Source organism: Indicator indicator, chromosome 30 (genome assembly GCF_027791375.1).
Source record: "Indicator indicator isolate 239-I01 chromosome 30, UM_Iind_1.1, whole genome shotgun sequence".
NCBI classification, from domain to species: domain Eukaryota; kingdom Metazoa; phylum Chordata; class Aves; order Piciformes; family Indicatoridae; genus Indicator; species Indicator indicator.
Window position 1 is genome coordinate 11,483,054 of NC_072039.1, and position 15,063 is coordinate 11,498,116.

Below are 15,063 nucleotides of genomic sequence, written 5' to 3' on the forward strand. Positions count from 1 at the left end.
CATTTGCCCTTGGAATACAAGAAGTGGCTTCTGTGGCTTCCTTCCTGCCCTCGCTGCTGGGGATGAGCAGCAGTGGCTGCTAACTGGGAGGGAACTGGTGGCAGCTCTGGGCTTAGTCTGAGCCCTGGCAGGGTAGAGGGGATGGCAGCAGGGGACAGCTGGCTCTGGCCTGGGGCACAGAATCACAGAATGGTAGGGGCTGGAAGGGACTTCTTGAACTCAAGTCAACTCCCCTGCAGGGTCACCCAGGAACATGTCCAGGTGGCTTTGCAAGCTCTCCACACAAGGAGACTCCACAGCCTCTCTGGGCAGCCTGCTCCAGGCCTCCAGCACCCTCCCAGCAAAGAGGCTTCTCCTCAGATGCTGAGGTGGAACTTGCTGGGTTCCAGCTTGTACCCAGTTGTTCCCTGTCCTGTGACTGGGCACCACCCAAAAGAGCCTGGCCCCTTCATCTTGGCACCCCCCTCAGCTCTTACAATGATCAGGTTCCCTCTCAGCCTTCTCCCACAACTCAACAGCCCCAGGGCCCTCACTCTTTCCTCTTAGGAGAGAGAGTTCCTGGTGGTGGTGCAGAGCTTCTCCTCCCCTGCTCTGCAGGGGCACTGGGGGCCTGCTGGGCTCTGCTTGGCTCATTCTTGACCCTGGCATGGGGCTGTGCTGGCCAGGGGGTGCCAAGGGAGGGAGCTCACAGCTCTGCCCTTCCACCCCTGCTGCACTCTGCCCTGCTGTGGGGCACTGAGAGGGCTTCTCTCCCCTCCCTGGCACTGCCAGCTGAGCCCAAGCACAGGGCAGAGCATGCTCTGGGAGCACCCCAGGGCCTGAGGCAGCCCTTGCCCTTTATTTTTGTAGCCAGAGATGCAAGACCAGAGTCTGTGCAGCTCCAGGGTGAAGCCCAGGGCAGGCTCCTGGTGCTCCTACCCCTCTGTGCCACAGCTCCTCCACCCCAGCCCCTGTGCCTCCAAGGCACCCTGAGAGCCAGCACAGCCTGAGCTGTCCTGAGAGCAGGGAGGGCTGTGGGGGCAGCCAGGGGAGTGACTGCTCCCAGCCCAGGAGTGCTGAGGGCCTCCCTCTGCACCCAGGAGCTGCCCTGCCTGCAGGGCTGGGGAGAGCCTTGACCACCCCCAGGAGCTGTGTGAGATGAAACTATCCCAGCAAAGGTCTGCAGGGCAGCAGGAAGGGGAGCAGCTGTCCCTGGCCTCCTGCTCTGCTGGAGGAGGGAGGCAGAGGGGGCAGGGGAGCTGCAGGGTGCTCCTGACTCCAAGTGAGGGACTCAGGCACGGATCCAGCACCTCTGACCACGCCAACAGCTCTATTTGTGAGCAGCCCCAAGCTCCGTCCCAGCCCCGGGGGGACAGCAGAGTCCGGACGGCAGCGAGGGGCCAGGAGGTGGAGCCGGTGTGGAGAAAGTCCTGGGCTCCACCCTGCCCCCTTCAGTTCTGCTTCGTGTCCTTGTTCTTGTTCTGAATCTTCTGGTGCACCACACGCAGCGTGGTGAAGAAGTTGCCCAGGAAGAGGATGAGGAAGGGGAGGCCACACATGAGGACCTGTGGGACCCCAGAGGCACAAGTCAGCAGGAGGGGCCTGGCTGGGGGGCTCCCCCTCCCCAGGGCAGCTGCCTGGCACCCCCCAGCCCTTACCTGCCACTCCTTGCACTCGGGGTGCTGCAGCATGTTGAAGAGGGTGATGGCATTGTAGAGCTGCCAGAACTGCAGGAGAGAGGGCAGGTGAGGGGGGGATGGCCTCCAGAGCTGGGGCTCACCCTGCTGCCCCCCAGGCACAAACCCCATGCAGAGCCCCTGTGAGGCCAGGGTGCAGTGAAACCCCCTCCAGGCATGGGGCCAGAGGGACCCCAGTGGGGACATCTCCCCCTTGCTTCCCACCTCCTGGAGCCCAGCAGCCAGGAGGATGCCTCAGCCCAGCCTACTGCTTCTGGCCATGGCCTCAGGGATCTGACCAAGGCTGAAAGGGACCTGCAGCAGCTCAGGAGCTGAAGCTCAGGAAGGGTTTTGGGAAGGTTCTGGAAGGGTTCTCTGAGCCAGCCCCTCTGCTGTATTTCACTCCTCACTTGAGCACCTGGCAGACCCCCAGCAGCACCCCCCAGGGCTTCCCCAACAAGTTGTGGAGGTGGCAGCTGGAGGAAGGCAGCAGCCCCACACTGCTGAACACATTTCCCTGCCCCTGGCATCAGCAGCACATGGCCACAGCAGCCTGGGGGCACCTGGGTGGTGCCCAAGCTGCCTGGTGCTGCATGAGCTGCCCCAGGCCAGGGCTCCTGCAGCTCCCCCAGGGTCAGTGCACACTCACATGCCCAAAGAAGAGGAAGGGAAGCAGGAAGGTGAGGCCTCTCCACATCCAGGACTGGAAGCCCTCTGCCAAGGATGAAGGATTTTGTCAGGGCCCAGAAAGTGCAGGCTGGGGACCAGCTGGAGCCCAGCTCCTGAGGATGTGGCCAGGCAGGTTCAGAGGCAACCCTGTGCCTGGCCAAGTCCTGCCTGGCTACCACAGCCCTGCTGGGGGCACAGGGGCTGGGCAGGGATGCCCAGTGCCCACCCAACTGGAGCAGGGATTCCCAATGCTCACCCAACTGGAGCAGGGATTCCCAATGCTCACCTAACTGGGGCAGGGGTTCCCAATGCTCACCTAACTGGGGCAGGGGTTCCCAATGCTCACCCAACTGGAGCAGGGATTCCCAGTGCTCACCCAACTGGAGCAGGGGTTCCCAGTGCTCACCTAACTGGAGCAGGGATTCCCAGTGCTCACCCAACTGGGACAGGGGTTCCCAGTGCTCACCTAACTGGGGCAGGGGTTCCCAGTGCTCACCTAACTGGGGCAGGGGTTCCCAGTGCTCACCTAACTGGGACAGGGATTCCCAGTGCTCACCTAACTGGGACAGGGGTTCCCAGTGCTCACCCAGCTGGGACAGGGATTCCCAATGCTCACCTAACTGGGACAGGGATTCCCAGTGCTCACCTAACTGGGACAGGGGTTCCCAGTGCTCACCCAACTGGGGCAGGGGTTCCCAGTGCTCACCTAACTGGGACAGGGGTTCCCAGTGCTCACCCAACTGGGGCAGGGGTTCCCAGTGCTCACCCAGCTGGGACAGGGCCTCTGGAGCTGTGGAGGAGCTTCCCTCCCCCATGGCCACTGTCCCCCAACCCCAGCACTCAGCATCACAGGGGCTGGAGAGCTGCAGCCTACAGGCTCCTGGGGACTTGTCACAGCTGAAGGAGCTTCCTGCAGGAAGCTCAGATGCCAGGAGCCACCTCCATGGCTATCCTGCATCCCAAGGGAGCCAGCTGGTGGTCCCAGGAGCACACCCAGCCTGGAGGGTGCTGCTGCTGACAGCTGCTGCTGGGGCACTGCCCTTGCAGCTGCCACCCATAAAGCACAGCCAGAGCACCCTCAGAACACAAACTCCTCTGCCAGCTCCAGTGAGCCAGGCAGCAGCCTGCTGAGGGCAGGGAGGCTGGCAGCAGCCCCAGGTGCAGGGGGAGGAGCAGGAAGGGAAGGCAGAGGCTTACCCACGGTCAGGTCCATGTTGTGCCTCTCGCCCAGCGCCCGCAGGCGGTACAGACACCCACTCTGGTAATAGTACTGCAGGAACTGCACCAGGCCTGCAGGGACAGGGCTCTGCTCACCACCACCTCCCTGAAGGGCTGGCTGGGAAGGGGCCTTCAACATCAGCCAGTCCCAACCCCCTGCCACCAGCCCAGCTTGCTCAAGGCCTCATCCAGCCTGGCCTTCAACACCTCCAGGCAGGAGGCATCCCCAGCCTCCCTGGGCAACCTGTGCCAGTCTCTCCCCACCCTCACTGCAAAGAATTTCTTCCTCATCTCCAGTCTCAGTCTCCCCTCTCCCAGCTCAAAGCCATTGTCTCTCATCCTGTCACTCCCAGCCCTTGTCCAAAGTCCCTCCCCAGCTCTCCTGGAGCCCTTCAGGTACTGGAAGGTTGCTCTAAGGTCTCCCTGGAGCCTTTTCTTCTCCAGGCTGAACAGTCCCAACTCTCCCAGCCTGTCCCCATAGGGGAGGTTCTGCAGCCCTCTGATCATCTCCATGGCCTCCTCTGGACCCTCTCCAGCAGCTCCAGGTCCTTCTTGTGCTGGGGGCCCCAGAGCTGGCTGCAGTGCTGCAGGTGGGGTCTGAGCAGAGCAGAGCAGAGGGGCAGAATCCCCTCCCTGTGCTGCTGCTCTCCCTGCTCTGGATGCAGCTCAGCACACAGCTGCCTGCTGGGCTGCCAGGGACCACTGCTGGCTCCTAGGGAGTCTATCACCAACTGACACCCCCAAGGCCTTCTCCTCAAGGCTGCTCTTGAGCCACTCCTCACCCAGCCTGGATTTGTGCTTGGGATTGCCCTAACCCAGGTGCAGGACCTTGCCCTTGGCAAGGCATCTCCTACCCAGGCACCATCTCCTGCCTCAGCTCTGAGATGACTGCACACAAGGGCAGGGCAGAGGCCAAGGAGAAACCCAGGAGAGCTGTGAGCAGCTGCAGATGGTTCTCCACATGTCACAGGCACAGGGACCATCACCCAGGCACACAGCAGCACTTACTCTGGTACATGGAGAAGGAGAGGAACTGGTTCCTGAACATCTGGTACATGAGTCCATCCGGCCTGGGAAGAGAGGCAGCTGCTGGGGCTGGGGCTGGCAGCCAGCCCTGCCTGCCCCACTGGGCACCACTGCCTCCCCCCAGCTCCCACCAAGCAGAGCACTGAGGTGGTCCTCCCACAGGAACTGCAAGGCAGGGGATGGTGTTGGACAGAATCACAGAATGCCAGGGGGGTGGAAGGGGCCTCCTGAGAGCATGGAGTCCAACCCCCCTGCAAAGCAGGACCCTGAGCACAGGTCACACAGGAAGGTGTCCAGGCAGGGCTGGAAGCTCTCCACACAAGGACACTCCACAACCTCTCTGGGCAGCCTGCTCCAGGCCTCCAGCACCCTCACACCAAAGAAGTTTTTCCTCATCTTGAGGTGGAGCTTCCTGTGACTGAGTTGATGTCCACTGCCCCTCACCCTCTCCCTGGGTGCCACTGAAAGGAGCCTGGCTGCACCCTCCTGACAGCCACCCTGCATAAGGTTCCCCTCAGCCTTCCCAGCCCAGGGAGCCTGCCTGCTGCACAGAGCTGCTGAGGGGCTGGAGAGCAACGTGTGGAGTTGGTTGTTAGGCCACAACATCCACAGAGCAGAACAATAACCATGGAGCAGGGCAGGGAGGACCTCTGAGTCTGAGCTGGCCACAGCCCAGGGACTCTGCAGCCAAGAAGTGGAGAGGTGCAGACTCACCAGGTCAGCAAGACCCCTGAGAGGAAGGTGGAGACGTAGTGATGGAACACCCACCAGCCTTTGATTCTGGAAGGCAGACCACAGAAGAGCCTCCTGAGCATGGGCAAGACCCAAGGAGGCAGCAGGAGAGCAGAGCCCAGCACCAGCCACCCCCAGCCCCCCAGGCAAGGTGAGGAGCAGGGCTGGATATGAAACTGCTGTGCATGGAGCAGGACCCAGCAGCTCTGGCCAGGGCAGCAGCCAGGAGCTGGGGCTCCTCCAGCTGCTGCTCCACACTCCCTCTCCACACTCCCTCTCCACCTCCCCTCTCCACCTCCCCTCTCCACACTCCCTCTCCACCTCCCCTCTCCACCTCCCCTCTCCACCCTCCCTCTCCACCTCCCCTCCCCACCTCCCATCACCACCTCCCCTCTCCACCTCCCCTGCACAGGGATCTCCTCCTGCCCTGTGCTGCAGCTCAGTGCCAGGGTTTGCTGCAGCCCCTGAGCAGGAGGGAGCTGCTCCCCTGGGGAGTGTGGAGCTGTGAGGAGGGTGCCAGCTGCTGAGGCTCACAGGGCAGGGCCCAGGGCTCACTTGGATCCATTGTTGATCAGGATGCTCTCCCGGATGGTGAGGGTGCAGTAGTACCACACCAGCAGGAAGTTGAAGACAGCATCTGTCACCCTGGGGGGGCAGAGGGAGGGCTGAAGGTGGCAGCACAGCCACTGCCATGTGCTGAGGGCACAGGCACCAAGACAGCCAACAGCCTGTGGGCAGGGAGCCCCTGGCCCCCCCAACACCCACCCAGGCCACAGCCAGACCACAGCAGCCACAAAAGCAGAGCTGGAGGGCTGGAGCTGCTCTGCTGTGAGGAGAGTTGGGGTTGTGCCAGGCTGGAGAGGAGAAGGCTCCCAGGAGACCTTCTTGTGGCCTTTCAGGATCTGAAGGGGGCTCCAAGAAAGCTGGGGAGGGACTTTGGAGGGTGTCAGGGAGACATAGGACTGGGGGGAATGGAATAAAGCTGGAAGTGGGGAGATTCAGATTGGATGTTAGGAAGAAATTCTTCCCCATGAGGGTGGTGAGACACTGGCACAGGTTGCCCAGGGAGGTGGTGGAAGCCTCATCCCTGGAGGTGTTTGCAGCCAGGCTGGATGTGGCTGTGAGCAACCTGCTGTGGTGTGAGGTGTCCCTGCCCATGGCAGGGGGGTTGGAGCTGGCTGAGCCTTGAGCTCCCTTCCAACCCTGAGTCCATGAAAGGCCTCCCTGCCCCCAGGGCAGTGGCCACATCATGTGTCAGGACCTCCTGCCCAGCTCAGGAGCTTTCAAGACAGGCAAGGAGGACACAGGAAGCCTGGGAGGAGATCTCTGCCTGGCATCCAAGCCAGACTCACCTGGAGTTGAAGAGGAACCGACAGGAGAAGGAGATAATGAGTAAGATGATGGTGAGGTAGAGCTTGAACTTCTCATACTCATCTTTGTATGCAAACCTGCAGGGGAGCACAGGGACAGGCTCAGAGCAAGGTGGCTGCTGGAGGTGTGTCCTGTCCCACCCAGCTGGGCAAGAGTGACAGTGGAGACCTCTGGGACAAGGCTGAGAGAGTTGGGCTTGGGCAGCCTGGAGAAGAGAAGGCTCCAGGGAGACCTTCTGGTGGCCTTGCAGGGCTTCAAGGGGAGATCAGAAAGCTGGGGACAGACTTTTGAGCAGGACCTGCTGGGACAGGCCAAGGGGGGATGGTTTGACCTCAAAGAGGGAGATTGAGAGTGGAGAGAAGAGAGAAATGTTTGACTCTGAGGGTGGGGAGAGCCTGGCCCAGGCTGCCCAGAGAGGTGGGAGCTGCCCCATGGCTGGCAGCAGTGCAGGTCAGGTTGTGTGGGGCTGTGAGCAACCTGCTCTGGTTGGGGATGTCCCTGCTGGCTGCAGGGGGTGGGACTGGATGGTCCCCACTGAAGGCAGTCTGGGATTCCATGCTCCAGAGCAACCTCCAGCCCTGAGAGGCCAGCACCAGGCTGCTGTCACCCAGGGGAGACAGCTTCAAAGGCTCCAGCCCCTGCCAGCCTGGGCAGCCTGCTGCCTGCTCAGCCCTTCAAAGGGAAGCACTGAGGGGGGCAGCTCTGCACGGGCACCCCTGGGGTGTTCCTGCCCAGCATGGAGGGACCCTTGTGGGCCAAACCCAAGGTAAGGGCAGAGGAAAGGCCTCCAGGGGCTGTGAGCCTGCACCTGCTGAAGGCTCTGCCACAGGGGAAGCCTGGACAGGGACCCTCTGCAGCTGCTCAGAGCTGAGGCTGCAGCTGGCAGCAAGGTGGAGGACTGGGCAGGGTCTGGGAACAGGAAGGGACACTCTGGGAAGGGAACCTGTGCCAGGAAGGTGGCAGCAGCCCTGCCATGGCCTGGGGCAGCTGCTCTGTGCTCGTGTGTGGGAGGCAGGGGGGGACAGGGGGAGGCAGAGGGGGACAGGGAGGAGGCAGGGGGAGAGAGGGGGGAGAGGGGGGGAGAGGCAGCTGGGGGCAAGCAGGGACAGGGGAGAGGCAGGGGGGAGGCAAGAGGAAGCAGGGGGGTGGGGGGACAGAGGGGGCAGGGAGGAGGCAGGGGGGTGCAAGGAGGGTGCAGAGGAGAGCAGGGGGGTGCCAGGGGGGTGCAGAGGGGGGCAGGGGGTGCAGGGAGGTGCCAGGGGGGTGCAGAGGGGGGCAGAGGGTGCAGGGAGGTGCTAGAGGGGTGCAGACGGGGATGCAGGGGGGTGCCAGGGGGGTGCAGGGGGGGGGCAGGAGGGTGCAGAGGGGGGCAGAGGGGTGCCAGGGGGGTAGAGGGGGGTGCCAGGGGGTGCAGAGGGGCAGGGGCCATACTTGGCCTGCTGGCTGAGCAGTGTCACGTTCACGTTCCCCAGCACCAGACTCAGGTACAGCCTGCAGAGAGAGCACAGCAGTCAGGGCCTGCCTGGCAGCTGGCACAGGGGCTGGGCACTGCTGTCCCCTTCTGCTGCCACTGCCAAGGCTGGGAAGGAGCCCCCAGCTGCTTCCCAGCCAGAGCTGCCAGGCAGTGTGAGTGGCAGGACTGGCACTGCTCCAAGGGGCAGGGGGAGGGGAGGCTGAGCAGTGCCCCCAGCTCCCGTGGGCACCGGGGGGGGTCTCCAGGGCTCCCTGCCATGCACTGCTTCCCTTTAAAGGGCAGGTGAAGGACACCAGCAAGCAGAGAGGGGGATGAGGGCAGCAGAGGCTCAGTCTGGCTCCTGCCCAGGCGTCCTCCTGTGCCAGGGTGACAGCAGGTTACAGGCACAGGGACACAGAGGGTGGGTGTGGGGCTGCAGCTGGCAGCAGGGTGCCCCTTACCCATTCTTCTTTGGCAGGTAGGCCTCCATCTCAAAGAAAACATTCTGCCTCTCTTTGATCAGGTTCTGGGTCTCCTTGATGGACTCCTTCTGCTCAGGGCTCATGGGGCCTTTGCATCTGGGGAGGACACAGAGGTGCTGGCTTCAGGAGGGTCCCTGCCACACAGCCCTGTCCCTGCTGGCACTCAAGGGGTGGACAAGGGCACCCCAAGGGCTGGGAGGATGGACTGGAGGCAAGGCCATGACCCCAGCTGCAGGGTGAGCTCCTGTGCCAGGCTGGGAGAGAGAGGAGGTGAGGAGGGAGGAGGCTGCTCAGCACTGAGGCAGGACAAAGGCAGCTTTGTGCAGGAGGGGACAAGTGACTGCAGAGCCCTGAGCTGCAACTGGGCACAGGGCAGGGCAGGGGAGGGGGAAGCTGAGGGGGTCCAGACCTCCTCTTTGCCACCAGTCACAAGGTTTGTGTTAGAGACAGAGCCCTGAGGTGAGCTCCAGCACCCTGCCCTGGCTGCCCTCCTGCCCCACCCCCTGCAGGCCATCTCTCACTTTTTGAGGGACAGGGACAGCTCCTTCAGTCTCTTCTTCTGCCGTGCAATGGAGCTGGAGATCCCATCCTGGAGCTTGGTTAACTCCTCCAGCTTCTGCTTGTAGAGCTTGTGATTGTCCTGGGGAGCAGAGACCAGCATGGCTCCAGCTGCCTGCCCACCCAGCCCTGGCCTCAGGTGCCCTGAGGAAGAACTGTCCCTAAGGGCACCTGCACAGCAGCTGGGCATGGCAGGAGCTGCAGGAGGCCACAGCCTGCAGCTGGCCCTGCTTCCACGAGGGGAGAAGCAGCTGTGGGGGATACCCATCACCAACCCTGGGGCCTGTCCTCACACGTGGCTCATGCCTCACCCACCTCCAGCTGCAGGTTCTGGAAGTCCAGAACATGGCCCCAGGCCAGGGATGCTCCTGTGGTTGACAAACCATTGACCATGGTAAGGAATCCCAGAATCCCAGCATGGAGGGGTTGGAAGGGAGCTCTGGAGCTCATCCAGTCCAAGCCCTGCTCAAGCAGGGCACCCACAGCAGCTTGCCCAGGAGCACAATGCCCAGGGGGGGCTGGAAGCTCTCCACACAAGGACACTCCACAACCTCTCTGGCCAGCCTGCTCCAGGCCTCCAGCACCCTCACAACAAACAACTTTCTCCTCCTCTTCACATGCAACCTCCTGGCTTCCACTTTGTGCCCCTTGCTGCCCCTTGTGCTGGCCCTGGGCACCACTGAGCAGAGTCTGGCCCCAGCCTCTTGCCCCCCACAGCTCCTTTAGCTCTTGCTGAGCATTGCTCAGCTCCCCTCTGGGGCTGCTCTTCTGCAGGCTCTCAGCCCCAGGGCTCTCAGCCTTTGCTCCTCACAGAGCTGCTCCAGGCCCCTCAGCAGCTTTGCAGCCTCCCCTGCACTCTCTCCAGCACTTCTCTGTCTCTCTTCAACTGGGGAGCCCACAACTGGACCCAGCACTCAAGCGATGAACTGACTGGGGAACAGCAGATGGCAAACACTGAGGAAAGGTTGTTGCTGGGGCCAGGGCTAGAGCTGAAGGCCAGGGCCATGCAGGAGCAGTGGCTCTGACTGCTGGGACAGGAGGAGAAGCTCTCTCTGCCCGGAGGTTCCTGCAGCACCTGCCCCTGTCGGGACTGCTGCCTCTGGGGCTCCATCCTGAGCCCCTGCAGGGAGCTGGCAGGAGCTGGCTGCAGAGGCTGAGCCTGCAGCAGGGCTGTGGCTCCTCCTGCAGCAGTGACCCAGCCACAGCTGGGCAAGGGGAGATGCCACTCTTGTGCCAGGCAATAGAGCCTCTTGTGTGACTCTTCCTAGTGCAGCCTCAGCTCGGCCCTGGGCAGCCCAGACGCCTCCTCCCCGGGGAATTAAAGGCTGCTTGCAGCAACCCTTGGACCAGGCCATGGTGCAGCATGTTGGAACCTCCTCAGCTCTTATCGAGCTCCTTATCAGCAGCTTTCAGCTGCTCCCCAAGGAGAAAGGTGAAAGCCAGATGCAGAGGAGGGAAACAGCTCCTTCTGCCCCCAGTGCCAGGCAGCTGCAGGGCAGGAACGGGGCCGGATGGCCCTGGGTCCCCCAGCAGGGATTTATGGCTCTGCACCCTCGCAAGGTCGTTCCCTGTGTGATCCCTGGAGTCACCTCCTTGCCCTGCTCTGTGAGCAAGTGGTTGTTGTGCCAGCTGCCCTCACCATGCCAGGGTCTGAGCAGCACACTGGGTGCCAGCCTGGGTGAGCAGCAGGTTTGCAAAGGGCAGGGCTGGCACCGTGCGGCTGCCCACAGGGTTCAGGGCAGGCCATGCCACACATCCACCCAAGGGCTGTGGAGCAAGAGGAGGTTTCTCAAAGCCTCCCTTGCCCCACAGCTGGGTACAGCTGCGATGTGTCTGCAACAGCCTCAGCTTTGCCCTGCTCCCTGGGGGCACAGAGGGGGAAAGGGAACTGCTGCAGGCTGATCCCAACCGCAGCAGCAGATGCTTGGCCAACCTTCTCCCGGGGTGACCCAGGCATGAGCTGAACCCTGCCCACTCCTTCCCCAGCTCTGGGGATTACACAGCGCGAGAGGAAGCTCCTCCAGCACCAGTCACCTTCCCAGCACACAGCCCCTGGTGGGTGCCAGGGCACCGGGGCAAGGGGGCCCAGGGTGGAGAGGGGCAAGTGGCCAGGACAGGGCACCTCGATTCCCAGCTGCCTGCGCCGCCAGGCTGGCTTTGAGCCTGCTGGCACCGGGCTGAGAGGAGCAATGAGGAGGGCAAAGAAGCATCTGCAGACCCTGTGCCAGGCCGGGCCGTGCCAAGCACCCTGTGCCCGAGGTGACATCTCTGTGTCACCTCCGCTGCCACAGCCACGGCCAGGTCGGCGGCAGGGTGGCTAAGGGGTGAGCCCCGGAGGGCCCTGCCAAGCCCAGTGCCCAGGCACGGCTCCCCGGTGGTGCCCGGTGCAGCCCCGGCATCCTCTGCCCGCGGCCCGGCCGTGAGCCGTGCCCGAGAGCCGGGGCACAGCGGGCAGAGCGCCGGACTCCGGGCAGAGACACCCAGGTGCCCGCCTCGGGTACGCTTCCCGGGCACCCTTCGCCGCCTCCCCGCAGCTTCCCCCGCCGCCGGCAGCAGCCGCGGGGCCGCCCGGCCCGGCGGGAGGGGGCCGCGGGTCAGCCGCTGCCCGGCGGCCGTTAGCGGTCGCCGGTTCCCCGTCCCGGTACCTGGATGCGCTGGAAGCCGTCCTGCAGCTCCTCCCACTCCCGCCGGCACTCGGCGGCCGAGCTGCCGCCGGCCATGGCGGCGATGGCGGCGGGGACGGCCCGGGCCCGGCTGGCGGCAAGGGGCGGCCGCCGCCTCCCGCCCGTTTCCGGCACGGCCCGGCGGGGGCGGGGCCCTCCGGTTCCCGGGGCAGCGGCAGCGGAGCGGAGCGGGGCGGGGCGGGGCGGGGCGGGACGGCCGCCGGGGGATTGGCCTGGAACCGCCCACGGCAGGGCTGGGGTTTGCGGGGCCGGAGCGCACCGAGCTGGTTGCGAAAGGGGAAAGCTCCAAATGAGAGAGCAGCGAAGTGGTTTGGGTGGGGGAGACCTTGGAGAGCACCGAGCCCAGCGCTGAACCCAGTACGGAACCCAGGTCTGAACCCAGTACAGAACCCATCTCTGAACCCAACCCTGAACCCAGTACGGAACCCAGCTCTGAACCCAGTACAGAACCCATCTCTGAACCCAACCCTGAACCCAGTACGGAACCCAGCTCTGAACCCAGTACAGAACCCATCTCTGAACCCAACCCTGAACCCAGTACGGAACCCAGCTCTGAACCTAGTACAGAACCCATCTCTGAACCCAACCCTGAACCCAGTACGGAACCCAGCTCTGAACCCAGTACAGAACCCATCTCTGAACCCAGCTCTGAACCCAGTACAGAACCCAGCTCTGAACCCAGCTCTGAACCCAACCCTGAACCCAGTACAGAACCCATCTCTGAACCCAGCTCTGAACCTAGTACAGAACCCAGTACAGAACCCATCTCTGAACCCAACCCTGAACCCAGTACAGAACCCATCTCTGAACCCGGCCCTGAACCTAGTACAGAACCCAGCCCTGAACCCAGCCCTGAACCTAGTACAGAACCCAGCTCTGAACCCAGCCCTGAACCCAGCTCTGAACCCAGCTCTGAACCCAGTACAGAACCCAGCCCTGAACCCAGCCCTGAACCCAGCCCTGAACCTAGTACAGAACCCAGCTCTGAACCCATCTCTGAACCCAGCCCTGAACCCAGTCCTGAACCCAGCCCTGAACCCAGTTCTGAACCCAGCCCTGAACCCAGCCCTGAACCTAGTACAGAACCCAGTACAGAACCCATCTCTGAACCCAGCCCAGAACCCATCTCTGAACCCAGCCCTGAACCCAGCTCTGAACCCAGCTCTGAACCTAGTACAGAACCCAGTTCTGAACCCAGCCCTGAACCCAGCCCTGAACCTAGTACAGAACCCAGTTCTGAACCCAGCCCTGAACCCAGCTCTGAACCTAGTACAGAACCCAGTTCTGAACCCAGCCCTGAACCCAGCCCGGACCACAGCCCTGCACCCAGCACTGCCAGGGCACCACTCAACCATGGCCCTCAGCACCACCTCTCCACAGCTTGGAAACCTCTCCAGGGATAGGGACTGCACCACTGCCCTGGGCAGCTTGGGCCAGGCCTGGCCAACCCTCAAGGGGAAGAAATTGTTCCTCATGTCCAACCTAAACCTTCCCTGAGGCAACCTGAGGTCGTTTGTTCTTGGCCTGTTGCTTTTTTGGCAAAGGAATTGTAAGGGCAGGGACCTGTTGGGGAGGGCAGGAGGAGGTCACAGCAATGCTGGCAGGGCTGGAAGCTCTCTGCTGTGAGGCCAGGCTGAGAGAGTTGGGCTTGGGCAGCCTGGAGAAGGCTCCAGGGAGAGCTTCTGGTGGCCTTTCAGTGCTGCAAGGGGAGATCAGAAAGCTAGGGACAGACTTTTGAGCAGTGCCTGTTGGGACAGGCCAAGGGGGGATGGTTTGAACTCAAAGAGGGAGATTGAGAGTGGAGAGAAGGAGAAATGTTTGACCCTGAGGGTGGGGAGAGCCTGGCCCAGGCTGCCCAGAGAGGTGGGAGCTGCCCCATGGCTGGCAGCAGTGCAGGTCAGGTTGTGTGGGGCTGTGAGCAACCTGCTCTGGTTGGGGATCTGACTGCAGGGGGCTGGACTGGGTGAGTTTTACAGGTCCCTTCCCACCCAACCCAGTCTGGGATTCTGTGATTCTGATTGTATCTAGTGAGTAGAGACCATCCCCCCCCGGCTCCAGCCTCCTCTCAGGGAGCTGGAGAGAGCAATGAGGTCTCCCCTCAGCCTCCTCTTCTCCAGGCTGAACACCCCCAGCTCCCTCAGCTGCTCCTCCCCAGCCCTGTTCTCCAGACCCTTCCCCAGCTTCCTTGCCCTTCTCTGGACACACTGCAGCCCCTCAAAGAGCAGTGCTGCTCTGGGAGGGCTGGAGCAGCCCTGCTGTGAAAGATGAGGGAACAGACCAGAGGTTCATGACCACTGCCAGGCCCCACAGAAAACCCCCTCATGTGTGTCCTGCTGGAGCTGACCCTCTGGAGAGCCCTGAGGGGGCCAGAGCACAGAGCATGGCCCCAGCCTGCACCCCACAGCCTCCCTGCCTCCCCCATCCCCAATCACAGCCCTCAGGTGGCCACTGCTGCCCCAAGCCTGGCCCAGCATGGAGCACAGAGACAGCCAGGGAGCGTTTCCTGTGGTGTTTTATTTCATGATGTCAAATGTGAGGAGTTCCCAGCGTGGCAGGAGAGGACAGGACTGGGTTTGGGTGTCACACAGCAGCACTGGTGGATGTTGATGAGGGCTGAGCCATGCTGAGAGGTTTGGCTGTTGTAGCAGAATGGGACCCGTGGGAAGGCTGCTGTCACTCACCAAGCCAGCCAGCAGGGCTGTGAGAGGCCAAGTCCTGTCTGTGGGCAGCTGAGAAGCACCCAGCCCAGAGAGTACAGGGACAAGGCCTCCCCAAAGTGACACCTTCTACAGCATGGAGGAGATCCCAAATGGCTCCAAAACTTCACCCACATGGAGCTCAAGAGGAAGTTGCTCTCATGTTAAGATCTCTTTTCAAGGAACCTTCTACCTGGATGCTCATACAAAGCAGGGCCAGGAAGCACTGCTCCTGGCTGGGTGCTCTCATGGCTGGGTGCTCTCTGGCTGGGTGCTCTCTGGCTGGGTGCTCTCCTGGCTGGGTGCTCTCTGGCTGGGTGCTCTCTGACTCGGTTCTCTCCTGGCTGGGTGCTCTCTGGCTGGGTGCTCTCCTAGCTGGGTGCTCTCTGACTCGGTGCTCTCCTGGCTGGGTTCTCTCCTGGCTGGGTTGCTCTCTGGCTGGGTGCTCTCTGGCTGGGTGCTCTCCTGGCTGGGTGCTCTCTGGCTGGGTGCTCTCTGACTCGGTTCTCTCCTGGCTGG

The 15,063-nt window shown here is 62.7% G+C and overlaps 1 protein-coding gene across 1 annotated transcript; it reads right to left on the reverse strand.

Moving 5' to 3' along the window:
- Positions 1 to 1,252: 1,252 nt before the first annotated feature.
- Positions 1,253 to 11,884, reverse strand: TMEM120A (transmembrane protein 120A). Its single transcript, XM_054394447.1, has 12 exons — positions 11,810 to 11,884; positions 9,128 to 9,246; positions 8,586 to 8,702; positions 8,103 to 8,162; positions 6,653 to 6,748; positions 5,856 to 5,945; positions 5,283 to 5,348; positions 4,551 to 4,612; positions 3,522 to 3,614; positions 2,305 to 2,369; positions 1,638 to 1,706; positions 1,253 to 1,544 (listed from the first exon to the last, which is right to left on the reverse strand). Exons 1-12 carry the CDS (start codon positions 11,882 to 11,884, stop codon positions 1,431 to 1,433), a joined length of 1,026 nt encoding a protein of 341 aa, XP_054250422.1. The 3' UTR covers positions 1,253 to 1,430.
- Positions 11,885 to 15,063: the final 3,179 nt, after the last annotated feature.